At 31.0% G+C, this 14,609-nt stretch overlaps 2 protein-coding genes and 1 long non-coding RNA gene across 7 annotated transcripts in view; 1 reads left to right on the top strand and 2 right to left on the bottom strand.

Moving 5' to 3' along the window:
* LOC145965406 (secretin receptor) overlaps positions 1-14,609 on the bottom strand; it is a 38,066-nt gene that overhangs the window by 17,936 nt on the left and 5,521 nt on the right. For 4 of the 5 annotated variants that reach the window (XR_014436692.1, XM_083088937.1, XM_083088939.1 and 1 more), the window contains exon 2: positions 110-211. Coding sequence is in view for 4 of the 5 variants with exons in the window: in XM_083088937.1 (XP_082945063.1) it covers positions 110-121 (12 nt within the window). In the remaining variant the exon portion in view is untranslated. Of the gene's footprint in view, positions 1-109; positions 212-3,617; positions 3,771-3,892; positions 3,971-14,609 lie in introns of those variants that run through there. The other variant, XM_083088938.1, reaches the window with a different exon arrangement.
* Positions 5,198-7,596, top strand: LOC145965626 (uncharacterized). The gene is made up of 5 exons (XM_083089289.1): positions 5,198-5,246; positions 5,885-6,253; positions 6,566-6,664; positions 7,003-7,104; positions 7,504-7,596. Exons 2-5 carry the CDS (start codon positions 6,194-6,196, stop codon positions 7,594-7,596), a joined length of 354 nt encoding a protein of 117 aa, XP_082945415.1. The 5' UTR covers positions 5,198-5,246; positions 5,885-6,193.
* LOC145965424 (uncharacterized) lies at positions 11,960-13,366 on the bottom strand. Its single transcript, XR_014436706.1, has 3 exons — positions 13,151-13,366; positions 12,928-13,052; positions 11,960-12,842 (listed from the first exon to the last, which is right to left on the bottom strand). It is a non-coding gene; the product is annotated as an uncharacterized LOC145965424 (long non-coding RNA).

The raw sequence follows: 14,609 nt of genomic DNA, 5'->3' as shown, positions 1-14,609 counted from the left end.
GGAGGCAGAAGACAAAATCAATAAATGTCAAAATTATTCTATAAAGTATGAATATTAAAATTCGTGTGCAGTTATTGTACAAACATATAAAATAATTAGTATTACTTACATGCGTCTCCATGGCGGCTTCTTGGATTACTGTCCGTGAATCCTCTTCTCCCAGCTGCTTTTATTTCGGAAATACGCACAATTATTCTCAGAATGATCGATTCTGAAACATATCGCGTGTTATTAATTAATTATTGATATCGCTTGGTATTCCCAGTGTAGCAGGAAAACATGTTCTCCTTTTACGCGTGTTCCTTTATAATTTTATTGCCATCATATTCGCGTCCTGAAATGATTAAAATTAATAATTTTAATCATTTCAGGACAATTGTTTTTTATGATTAATTTTAGTTAATTATTGTGTCATGTAGTTAGACATTAGACAGGTTATTGTAATAAGCTTACACAGTAGAAAATACATCAATTATTTTCCTGTCACACAAAGAGAACGCTTTGACGTGGCTTTGGGCTTTTGTGCAATATAACCGCGAAAATCGATTATTATTATACATAATTCGATATATTGTAGTAAGTTATTTAAGAATATTTTGATGACAGAATCTCACATCGTTTGTCATATCGGTGATAAATATTGACTCGATGCAAAAGCGATGTTTCATACACTGATGTTTTTACAAATAACGTTAACGCAAACTGCACATCAATAATATTTGTTACAATATCCGCGCATGTTTCCCAATAAAATATAGATAGAAGCTATTATTAACTGTCTTTCTCTGCTTGTTACCAAAATAAATTAATGTTGTAAAAACAAAAGAGATACTTAATTTGCTTATGCAGCAAACAATCATGCTATTATTATTTTATGAATACATCGGCAAAAGAATTCATTACGAAAATAATCGTTTACAGGTGGGCCGATGAAGGATAGAATGAGAGTTAATCAACGAAATCTTGAATTGGGGATGATAACCGGAATAGCCTGACGCACCCTTATTTGTCGTTTAATTAGCTGTGTACTGTGTATTAGTAGGTCAAACAACACCTCTTCTTCTTTGACGATACTGCATCCTCCAGTCTATTATCCGGATACGATAATCATTAATGGCGATCGATCAGCAACCCAAGACAACAATCACGGAATTTCGTGAAATTTGTACAACGAACCGATAAGGATATCGAAGGATCCATTATAAGATTATATTGTGCACGCTGATAGACTAATTCGAGTGACGTAATAGATAAAAGAGATATCGCTCGAGAATAAATAAATTAAGAGAATAAATAATTAATTAATAAGAAATTGAAATAGAGATCGCAATAAAATCAAGAAGAAACATTCACTCGCGAGTGATTGAAGCTCAATTTTATTTAAAAGCTTGCATTATTCATTTGATATTTATACGATTGTTTTATATGCAACAAAACAAAAGGCTTTAATATATATCAGTAATCTTTGAAAAGCTGACATTAAATGCGAATAATTTATTAAACCACCATTTAGTCGTAATTATTATGTTCGCGAATTTTATGAGCAATATCGATTTAACACATTGCCACGTACATTATATTTTCAGCAAATTAACGTGCATGCATATCAACTTTACATAGTACATTAATACGAGGCTATCAAGGGTCATCAGCGGTCGATTAAAAGCATACGTGACTAACGATCATGTGCAAGGGAGATTCGTCGATTATGCCTTTATTCCGAGTCGTATTGCGAGCGAATTTAAATGGCAAGGATACAGTAGACGAACATCGCATTATCCATTGCATACGTTCCCAAACGTCGATTATCTCCGTGTCATACCGGTTAACCATTATGTCGAATTTGACAGATAGAATCGAATTTATCGACTGATTTGCATGTTAGCTCGAACAATAGATCACAAATTGTGCATATGTATGTGTGTATACGTACATCTCAAATCACATTAAATTAAATTTTTTGCCGACTGCTGCTTGATAATATAATAAACATAGCACATTTAATTTTTTATCTAGATATGCTTAGGATGATACGAGATTTTTAAAAAATTCTATTTAATATCTTGCTAAAAATATTAAACTTTCATTTATGATAACATGATCGAAGCGTGGCAAGAGCTGTATTTGCGAAAAAATTTGTACAACTAGTCTCGCGCGTGTACTTTTTTGCGTCTTATCGACAGTCACGTGCTTTTCGACGCACATCGCGATTGAAATAGATCAGCGCGTATTGCGATTGCGAGAGCCTCGAGAGGCGTTCGAGTGCCGCAAACACTCGAGGGATGTTCCACGGAACTTCCGGGTATCGGCAACGGAAACATTTCATATGTTGGTTAACGGCGTACATGCGTGCTCGTATTAAATTATCAATTTGCCCCGAGCTAGAATGGTGATAAAGTTAACAGCGTGAATGGTCGAACAATTAAGGAGAAAACCCATTCGCGCCAAGACGGCGCTTCGAAAATCAATTATACCGTCGTGGGGATTATCTACGGCTTCCTAAATTCAAAGTGAAATCACACGCAACTATTAAGAATATTTCAAGCGAAAAATCCATTCAAGATATTCAGCACGTTTAGATTAAAAAATGCGCCTCTCATTTTTGATATTTGCTTATGATTTATAAATTTGTTTGATTTTTATAATAAAAAAAGCAAATTATATTTGGTTTTTTATATTTATAGAGAATATAATTTATTAATTTATTTAATTTATCTTATAAATTTATTTATTTTATAAATTTATTTAATTTATTTTGTAGATTTCATATTATTGTTAGAGGTGTATTTGTCAAATTTGCCTAATTTGAACGCCGAATCCTTTGACAAATTTTTCTTTACAAATCACTTTTTTAAAACATAAAATTCAGGGATATCTTTCACCGTAAATATCACAATTTACGAAATATTTTCATGTTAAACATATGAAAATAGAGGAAATAGCGCGTATACGAGTGTACCATTTGCATTTAATTAAATGTTGCAGTCTGTGAGAGACATAAATAGAATATAGAGTAAGAATGTATGGACTGTATGGAATGTTCTCATATACTTTCCAGCATTCCTTGAAAATATTTATACGGTTACATGAATATAAAGAAAGACCATCACACCTTTATAATATTGTAATACTTGTCGCTATATATTACAGATTGCAATTAAAGTTTCTGAATCAAGTTGAACTTAATGTCAGGTATCCTCAAGTTTAGCTCAATTCCATCGCGTCCTGCTTCCTGCCGTTAAATACGTGGTATTTCGCTCGTTTTACGCTTCATTTAATTTACGCGAAAATGTCGGCTTCTCTCCCTTTGATGGTAAAAAGTACAACGTTTGACAGTTCAACATAATCCCTTTAGCCTTTAAGTGCTCGCATTAGACGTAAAATCGGCGCTCTCTAATGAATCTCCCCACACGTTGCCGGTGTTTTCATGGTAAAAAAAGATACTTTGTTACAAAGTAAGGCAATATTCTAATTGAATTACGTACGATAACAGAAATTCTGAATAATCTATCTTCGTAGAAATGGAATTTTGTGTACATACATTTCACCGAAGACTCTCGTGTCGAGTAAGTTCATTAGTTTAATCCGAAATGGTAGGAAAACAAGTCGATCGATACCTTGAAAAGAGCAAACCTTGGCCTTAACGTAGCGTCATCGGTCATTGCTAATTGATTTACTTCATCAAGTGTCGTCTCGCAATTAATACACTGACGTCAATAAAGGTGTGTCGTTTTAATGAGGTGATATATACAGTACTTCGGAAAATTGCGCTGAAAGTTAGTCAAATTATTTTTCTTTTATCAAGATAATAAATATATATAACTCTTTTCCAAGAAGAAATAGATTCACATACGTATGCAACTAAAAAATAGAAATATTACAAAGTAAATACCTCTTGTCCGGAGAAATAGTGAGAGAATCACGCACGATCTGATAATCAGCTGACTGTCACCTCGCGATACATTTTTTGACAGATCAGCTGGAAGCACGAGAAGTACGCGACAATTGACACTCGCGGCTGACTTCAACTTCAATATGGCAGACACGATTTCCCGCGCAATCGGAACTAGCGAAAGCGGCCGACCGAGCTCTCTTGCGATGCATTTCTCACAGATTCCTTAGAAGATCGATGAGAAATGCACAACGTACTCGCGCGAAATAACTCAGATATGACGGACACATTTTCCCGCGCGATCAGGAGCAGACATCTGTGCCCCTCGCGATACATTTTTATATACTTTGCCAAAAATGTCGCAGAAAAATACGCGATGACTGATACACTCTCGCACGAAATAACTTAAATATGGTAGACAAAACTTTCCGTGCGATCAGATTAATGAAAGTACGACTCACATTTTCATAGATTTGCCGAAAGCACAGATGAGAAATATCCACTGAACGCCTTCATCACACCGTATACTAGTACACTAATAACTGGTAAAAAAAACACCAGGTTTGCGCCCGCGAAATATTTCAAAATTGCGCATACGCGATATTTTTTGGGCGATCTCGGCCGTTTCCGTCGTCGCTCGAGTCGGTCCCGCGAGTTGCGTTCGAAAAATCTACACAAATCGTCTAATGTTAATTGACTAATCAGAACAAAGCATTCCCCTTGCTCTGATTTGCCAATTAAGGCTGCGTTCCACTTAATGATCGTGGCACTCGTAAACATGATGTGTCTTTGTTTAACTTTTAGTGAACAACAAGGATAAGATGATTCTGCGAGCGTTGCGATCATTAAGTGGAACACAGCCTAAGTCATTGAACTCCGATGAGTAGATTTCCGAACGCAACCCTGCGAAGGATAATAAAGGCTGCGGTCAAGGGGACGCTGAAGATGCTTTGAAGCGTTTGATTGACCAAACAGGGTAAAAGGAGTTAAGATTTCTTTAACCTGATTAGTCAATCAAACGCTTCAAAGCATCCTCAGCGTCTCTTTGACCGCAGCCAAAGTATAGAGACGCAGTAATCGAGTTTTCTTCGCCGATCTCGATCGGCCTTGATCGGTCTTGAGTCGCGTAAATTGCGTTCGCCATATTTGCTTTGATCGCGAGTGGTCGTCGCGTATTTCTTTCCGTGCATTCCTACAAGGAAACACATCGCGAGTGCACAGTGTCATCGCCTTCCGCTGGTCCCGATCGTGAGTGAAATTGTGTCCGGTATTCGGGTCGAACTAGTTTGACGCTAGATCGCAATGATTTGGCAATTGGGACATTTGCACAACGTATTCTGGAAAGGCCTTTATAGTCAGTGTCGATCATGGTTTTTTTTTTCGGTATTTTCGTTATAAAAATATATCGCGAGGGTCAATCAACCGGTCCCGATCGTGCATAAAATTGTATTCGATATGTATTATAGGTTAATTTGGCGAGTGCCTCAATCGTCTTTCTCTGCTACATTTCTAGCAAAGTTAGGAGAGGCTATATCGCGGGGGCAGAGTCGTTTTTTTTCGATCGCGCGGGAAAGTATGTCCGCCATATTAAAGGTATTAGGTCGCGCCGAATGTGTCGCATACTTCACATCTTTCCGCTGATCTGTAAAAAGATATATCAAAGGCGGTGGAGAGGGGGGGGGGGGCGCGGACGGCAGTCGGCCATTTGTCTTAATCCCCGATCGCGCTTGATGCTGCGTCAGGCGTCAGGTGTATTAAAGTTGAGTTCGCGCGCAAATGTATCGATCATTGCGTTTTTTTCTCGGTATTTTCTCCCTGGTGTTGTAATAAATCGCACGATCGGTCGCGTGTGAAATTTTGTCCGTCATATGATTCGTATTCGACGAGTGTGTCAGTTGCTGCGCGCGTATTTCTCTTCGATATTTGTTTGTATCCGATATATTGATGTCAATTTGCGCGGGAATTTATATATTTCTCTTTGGTACTTTTCAGCGGGTTTAATGGTCTTTGGGGGTGAATGTTTTGTAATCGTAAAAATAAAACTTTCTCACGTGCAACGGTCTTAGAAATAATGTATCGCGAGGGCGCGAGTTTGTATTATATTTCTCTCGACTTGTTACGATCTCGATTGCGCGGGAACTTGTGTCCGCCATATTTGAAGTTTGTCTATCGGTCATGGTGTATTTCTTCGCGGTATTTCTAGCAAAGATATAAAAGAATGTATTCGCGTGGATATAATCGTTCGTTTCTCGTTCGCGCGTGAAATTGCGTCCGTCATCTTGCAGTCGGATTCGCACAAGAATGTGTTGGTTGTCGCAAATTTTCTTCGGTACTTCGTTATTCTACCATTTCAATTTGTTGGTAAGTCGATTTTAAATTTATTTTTATATTTATTATTATTTTAGCAGCAAATTATATTTGATACAGAGTTTCTTAGTTTTTGATTAATTCTTTTTATTCTCTGGCATCAATGTTGAATATTAAATAAGCAATAAATAATTAAATAATAATTAACTTAGTAAATAAGTAATTGAGTATTAAATAAGTATAATATATCGAAACATTGATGTATTAGAGTCATATTCATATAAATAAAAATATTATTATTTCAAAATATTAACTAATGGACTCATGTTTGCATTTCAATTATAACTTTCTTGTGTCATTTTGCAGTTGGATTCGCACAGGAATGTGTTGGTTGTCGCAAATTTTCTTCGGTACTTCAAGTTATTCTACAGACCAGGAGACAAAATCAGTCATTTCAATTTGTTGGTAAGTCGATTTTAAATTTATTTTTATATTAATTATTATTTTAGCAGCAAATTATATTTGATACAGAGTTTCTCAGTTTTTGATTAATTCTTTTTATTCTCTGGCATCAATGTTGAATATTAAATAAGCAATAAATAATTAAATAATAATTAACTTAGTAAATAAGTTAAATAATTGAGTAAATAAATAATAAATAATTGAGTATTAAATAAGTATAATATATCGAAACATTTGATGTATTAGAGTCATATTCATATAAGTAAAAATATTATTTCAAAATATTAACTAATGGACTCATGTTTGCAGTTTAATTATAACTTTCTTGTGTCATTTTGCAGTTGGATTTGCACAGGAATGTGTTGGTCATCGCAAATTACTCTTCGTTACTTCGTTATTCTACAGACCGGGAGACAAAATCAGCCATTTCTATCAGTTTGTTGGTAAGTCGACTTTAAATTTATTTTTATATTAATTATTATTTTAGCAGCAAATTATATTTGATACAAGGTTTCTAAACTTTTGATTAATTCTTTTTATTCTTTGGCATCAATGTTGAATATTAAATAATTAATTAAATATTAAATATTAAATAAGAAATAAGTAATTAAATAATAATTAAATTAGTAAATAAATAATTAAGTATTAAGTATAATATATTGAAACATTGATGTTTTAGAGTCACATTCATATAAAAAATAAATTTTAAATAAAAATATTGTTTTAAAATATTAATTTAACATTAGCTTAACTCACTTTTCATATTTTTCTGTCTTTCTTAGAAAGAAAGAGAAAGAATGAGTTGAGCTAAGATTAAAGTTAAGCGACGTTGGTGCATCCAGATCTTAGTAGAAATGATTATCTTTGTGTTGAACTTTGACTTTGGCTTTGGCTTTGGCTTTGGCTTTGGCTTTGGCTTTGAATTTGAATTTTGACTTTGACACAATTTAACACAATTTTAATAGATACAACCCAAACAAAATTACTTTGCCCTTGATATAATTCCACGACTCTTTCTATTGTAATTTCCATTGATAAGGTGTAGCATATTCTCTCAGGATAACTAAATCGTTGATTTATAGATTTTATCGAGTTTTTCTTCATTTAGAAAGTTCTTGTAAAGAACTAATATATTCAGTCTCTCATCGTTTTCAGAATCTTAGAATGGTCTTTGAATTAGTTGTCATCGATTTAAACAATGGATAATTATATCCTTGAGATCAGATTTTGGGAGACATTGATCTTCTTATGAGGAAATGTCTTCGTGATAATAGGACCTGAAAATTACGCTGAATTTGAAAAATGATCGCATCGGTATAATACAATCAACAGATCAATTTTCTATTAATTGTAAGGAGATGCATGAGAATTTTTTATAAACTTCACACATAGGAATAATAAATTTTACGAACGGTGTTCCTTCCACGTAAAGGGCAATATTTTCAACGATTAGCTGTAAAAATTCTGTTGCTTGTGGATCAGAAGACGTTTATGTTTTCGCTCGATCAATAATCTAGGTAATATGTGATTGGAGAGTAATAAAATATCTTTGAGTAAATAGATAGTGGTGTATTGCGTAATTGATCTCTCTAAGCAAATCATTGTCATCCATGAAGGGATGTAAAATTAGTAATTGATGATTGAGTTTTCAAATTTCCTTGTTTTATCATAAGGCTGAAATTTCATCACAAAATGCCTTAGTTTTCTTGATCTTGCTGTTTCAATTTCAACTATATTTATATATTCAATTTGTTTCTTATGATTGAATCTGCAATTAAAAATAAATCGAAGACAGTTTTCTAATACGTTCTATTTCACTCAGATTAGAGATCCTAGAGTATAAAGCCTGGAAAATAAATTATGCCATAACATTGTGGCAAGATGATTCAGAATTTCTTTTTTCAGCTTTGATTTCTTTCATTTCAGTAAAACATACTTCAATGAAATCTACTTAAGATTGAATCTCGATTGAGTCATTAGTTATCCATGACGGACCTTTCCATTATATATATTGCAAGTTTGCATTCACGAAATCCTGTCATCGATGTTCGTTTGAAGTTTCCCGTTGCTCTCGTATGCTCTCATTTGCTGCTCCTCTTGTGCGCTTGTCGATTCATGTGAATCCCTACCAACTGTTGCTTTCGAAGGTATACAAGGTAGCTTCGAAATAACGATGCGAAATAAGATTTCTTCAAACTGATAGCTAATTTGATTTTGATTCTCTATAAATTTTTAAAATATTTTTCATGGTATTTCTTTCTCATCGATAAATCAATATGTTTATAATTAGCGCAAGAACTTTTATTCTTGTTTTTTTTTAATTATAGAATTAAAAATTAAATCAAAAATTGGCATAAGAGCCACAGCGCGGTAGTATATTTTTGATTTATTTTTGCACATTTATAGTCAATTCTCAATCTTCGTAAATTTTTACTTCAATGTATAAATGTATTTTATATCTCTTCCCTATCTCCAACTATTATTTGATCATCAGCGAATTATAAATTGCAACTAGTGCTTAATTATTTTTTATGCCTAATGATATCTTTATATGATACACTTTCTTTCTTAATGTATTTTTCGTGTGCATGTAAATTGTTGATATTTTCGAGCTGTAAGATATTACCTCTTAATTCTCATATAATTCTCAAAATTTTTTTCATATTTTTCTTAGATATATAAAATAAGTCTACCATCGCAAGTTGCCAGACTGTTCAAAATTATTCATGCATTGTTTACGCATCGGGCGTATTATTTAACAATAATACTTGAATAAGAAAGTTAAATAATTATTGCCAACTTCTTTTGATTCTTTTTCGGTACTGCGACTTACTAGTGACTTACCGGTTTTTAAATTCCTCACGTTTTCAACTAATAGCTAAACAAATTTCCTCTAAAAGCCTAGAAATTAGTTTGCTTAGTTCGAGAAAACAGACGTATTTCTCACTTTTCATTTCAATATATTTTTTTATGCAAAAAAGCAACGTTAACGCATGTTTCATCATAGCAAATATGTTTAAATTTGCATTGCTTATTGGAATGTCATTTTCTACGGTATTTTTATCGGAAATTTATCCAAGAATTAATAAAATATTTCTCTCATACTTAGAATTTGCTTTTATATATAAAACGTACCAGAATATTCAATTATAAAGTATAATATATTTTTTGAGATTACGTACATTATTTTTATTTGTTTTAAAAAACGGGATTATATAAACTGCGCGCAAACATAAATATTTATTTTCCCAATTTTTTAGAATAATCAATAAGCATTATATATAAAAAGCGATCATTATTTTGTAGCTAAAAACATTCTTAAATCCTTCCTTTATTCCGGAACGCGTTAAATTCTGCCTTTATCTATAAAGTGTGAGAAACATTCAAACAATAATTTGTCTGTAATAATTCATCTTCAATCGTGTTGCACGATAATTGATAACGATTTTCGAGCGTACATTCGACCACATATTTAATGAAAGCCGTGTGGTGTAAATGGAAAAAGAATAAGAAAAATGCAGCTCTTTGTTCAACGGCACAGATGAAAAGTGGAACGACAATTGTACAAAAAAGGTATATGTGATAAAAGAAAGACGAAATCGGAAATACGAAAGCTTTTGCCACGCGTTTCATTGTGAGTCATTAGATCTTTTGTTCCGAAAATTATTCTACGTAAATTATATAAGTTGTTATTATAAATTATTATTATAAATTAATATTACAAATTACTTTTAATATTATTATAAATTAATTAAAGTTAAAATTATAAATTCAATTTTTGATAAAAAAAAATATATAAATTTTGTTATCGTTAATTATTACTAGTAAAATATAATATGCATTTTAATAAACGTTGCAATTTACAATTCGCTGATGATCAAACAGTAATAGCTAAAAATAAGAGAGATATAAAATACGTACATACGTTGAAATAAATATACGAAAATGAGAATTAAAATATACAAAAACAATGTATTAAAATATACCAATATAATTAATATATACCAATTATTACACACAAATATTTATAAAAATATACCAAGAATGCCATGAATATACAAAACAATATATCAAATATTATTTCGATAAAGTGCATTAACATAAATTATACTAAAACGATGATTCAATATATCAATATATGTGTATTTATAGCAGAACTTACATATAATCTTATATATATTTAAACAAATTTAACTAGAGATGATTAGATAGCAATTGAATGGGAATTAATGATATTCATTCAATTTATACTTGTTAATTATTACTAATGCTTGAAATCTTAATATTCTCTTGAAATGTGAATAGTTTTAAAATAATACAATTTGATTGTAATATTATCATTTAACTTTATACGCTTCATTTTCAGGCTGTAATACTAGTATGTTCGTATTATGTTAGATTTCGAATATAATTGCATCTAATAATAATTATTATAATAATTGTAATATAATAATAATTAATAATTATATTTTATTTTATTTTTAGCACCAATAACATTTTATATTTTATTTTATTTTTAGCACCAATAACATTTAATTTTTTAACAAGAAACTTTAAAGATTTTCGCTAACTTATGATTAAAAAGCTGTATTCATATTTTTAAGAAGAAATAAATTTTGCTTCTTATTCAAACATGATTTATTAGTTAGTGTGAACGAGAAATACGAGAAATCTTGAACAGTCAAGAAAAACATACCAAATAATATATAAATAAATACCAAATATAAGAAATACCAAAAATATGTCATTACAACCAATATATCATAAAAATATACCAAATATATAATAAATACCAAAAATATACTAAATATGAAGTACATATATAAATATGTACTAGCAAAGAAATTATATCATTAAAGAATAAAATTAAACACAAGTTACAATTACAAATTTCTCTTATGTATATGTATTTTAGAAATATCTTTCCAAACATTGAAAAAAATTATGAAGTAGGTTTTAAATTGACTTTTATATTAATTATTATTTTAATAGCAAATTATATTTGAGAAGAGTTTCTAAATTTTTGATTAATTCTTTTTATTCTCTGGCAATGTTGAATTTTAAATAAGTAATAAATAATAAGTAATTAAATAATAATTAAATAAGTAAATATTTCGCCGATATTTTTTTATTATAGATTATATTGAATTGTATTTTAAATTATAGATTATGTTTTAGATATTAATTTATTAGATTATAACACATTTTATAAGTCATATAAAAACAGATAAGTAAATGAGAGAACGTCAACTGCTAAAGAAGCTGTACGAAATTAATTCTATTTAAAAAATAAGTAGACATCACTTTTATTTTGAAGAATTCTTTATCGTACAAAACATATCAATAAAAATCTTTTAAAAATTTAAAAAGATAAAAATATTTTAATACGGCAAAAATAGCAAACATTAAAAAGGATAACTTGTTGAATGTTGCAAAATCCGAATCTAAACTAAGCTTTCATATTTTTATCACACACACCGGTAATCTTTCTTATAATTATTGATATCGTATCTATGAAATGAAACACGATTTCACAAGTCTAATAAATTTTAAGTCAATTCCGCTTAAAATGTGATGGAGATATTTGATACATATAGAGTGCGGTCCAGTAAACGCTACCAAATGCTCTGAGCGCTACGCTCCAAATACCTTCAGAGGAGTGGTTCACGAATGCTACGAGTACTATAATTGCTACGCAAATGAACCAGGCTATAGTACTTGTAGCAGTGATAGCATTGTGTGAAATTAATAATAATAGATATGTGTCACAAGTGGTCACAATGGAACATGCCATAATTCCTGTTATAATAAGTATACAGACGTTTTTGACAGTCCAACATTTGAAGAGGATGATGATATTGATGATATAATATGTACTTGTGTAAAATTAAAAGTAAAAAAAGGAAAAATATCCCTAAAATTGAAGATTATGTCGAAAGAATTGTTCCATCACTCAATGCAATGGAATTTAAGAGCCATTTTAGGTAAAATTACAATTTTTATTATTATTATTTCTATTATTATTATTTTAACAAAAAAGCGTATGACTTTTCTTTCAAGATGTCGGAAATTACTTCCCAAAACTTCTTTACAGATACTTTCCCTTTGGTTAACAGTTCTTCTCGTTCCATGTATGCTGTTAACAGCAACTTAATTGCTTGGTCTATCCATCTAAAACCATCTGAAAAAAATAAATGTTACATATGATATTATAATAACTCATTAAATTTTATTTGAGACAATAAATATGAAAACATAGTATATACCACTATAAGTTCCATCATCATTGATAGTTTCTTTCTCTACTATATCTCCCTGCTGTATTTCTGTTGTATCGTTGTTATTTTCCAATCCTGCCTTTGCATTTTGTAATAATTACAGTACGTTAAATCTGAGAAAAGCGAAGAAATGTTTCACACCGACAAATTACAAAGTTTCTTAACCTAATCTTCTTACATATATTTAAAATGCATATTTATGGAAGTATACCTGTTACAGCACGAGCATAATCCTTCTCCGTTAGGTTTAATGTATATGTCACACCAGTTTCTTCGTCAAATAATTCTAATAGTTTCATCATTTTTTCAGAATTATATATAAAATACACAACACGAAATAAACAACACGACAACACTACAACTTGCATTCAGTGCTACGCTACAGCTAACCCACCTTATGAGGAGAGGCGTTTGTAGCATCTTCGTAGCAAATATAATGACGTATTTATGACGTCATAAGGTTTACTGTAGCATTTCGTAGCGGTAGGTAAACCAACCGTAGCGCTGCTACAAGTGCTCTGCAGTACTTGTAGCGCTTACTGGACCGCACCAATAGTATAACTTATATAACTTATATATGCAGTCTGTAATATTACACGCATCGATATCAGATAAATCAGATTATTGAGAGAATAAATAAGATCAGCAATTAAATAGTAAACTTGCTGATAAATCTCGCGTAAAACACTAATTTTATTTTCCCTAAAGTTTCTTTGCTTATTGATTTTTACTTCCATTCAATTTGCATTACGAAGCATTCTGCGTGATATCATTCATTAAATGAACTTTCTATTCTAATTTTTCATTTTCTTAAAATGCTTTGCGACGCAAATGAAAAGTTCTTGAGAAATTTAAAATACTGTATTTACAATGACATAATGAAAAAGTCATGCGATCAGTTAGACACCCACGGGATTATTTCAACGTGCTCTACTTGATATGATATATATATCCAGTGGCCTATTTTGAAATATGTCACGCAACGAAAGCCCAGAAGTGTGGCCTGTTCGTGGCTTCCGCTCATCGCAAATACGTTGGATATCTATTTATTTCATTTATTCATTCGATTCCACACTTTGATCACGCGTCGCGCGTTTCATTTCCGATCGACTAATCGATGCCGGAGCGAATCATAATGGTATAGAAATAATTGAATTATAATTTTTATCTTCTTTTACGCTTTAATGTGTATTTATGTTATATGTATTATTTTATATTCTAAGTATATTACACAAGAAAATTTTTTTATAAAATTCGAAAGAAGAAGAATAATTTTAAAGAATTTAATAATTTTAAAGATTTTAAGAATAATTTTAAAAAAGTAAATTGTGCACAAACAGAAAAATTAATGATTCAAATATAAATTATATTAATTTTAAAAAAGGAAAAACTATTAATATAAAACTAAAATTCTTTATTTTTAAAGTATTCAGATTTATTTTTAGTAAGAATTAATGAGTAAAATCTTTTCTCAATGTTTTACACTCTAACTGCAAACAACTATCCATCAGACTTAATATATTCATATATAATACATATAGCAAATTATCCCACACATATGTCACATTGAAATTTATTCAGAAAGATGATAAAATATCTCTCTCTTCCTGACTTCATCCTGAAAGATTGACCAATCCATGGCGGATACATGAAAAGCTTTTAGCAAATTG

Source organism: Camponotus vicinus, unplaced genomic scaffold (assembly GCF_025532165.1).
Source record: "Camponotus vicinus isolate PSW18456_S1 unplaced genomic scaffold, iyCamVici1.0 SCAF_14, whole genome shotgun sequence".
NCBI lineage: Eukaryota > Metazoa > Arthropoda > Insecta > Hymenoptera > Formicidae > Camponotus > Camponotus vicinus.
The sequence above is the reverse complement of the archived record's forward strand: the minus strand, read 5'-3'. Positions and strand labels throughout refer to the sequence as shown.

Coding starts and splice junctions, on each gene's coding strand:
- LOC145965626 (XM_083089289.1), top strand. CDS start 6,194: ATGTGTTGGTTGTCGCAAATTTTCTTCGGTACTTCGTTATTCTACCAT. Junction 6,254..6,565: donor TCTACCATTTCAATTTGTTG/GTAAGTCGATTT, acceptor GTCATTTTGCAG/TTGGATTCGCACAGGAATGT. Junction 6,665..7,002: donor TCAGTCATTTCAATTTGTTG/GTAAGTCGATTT, acceptor GTCATTTTGCAG/TTGGATTTGCACAGGAATGT.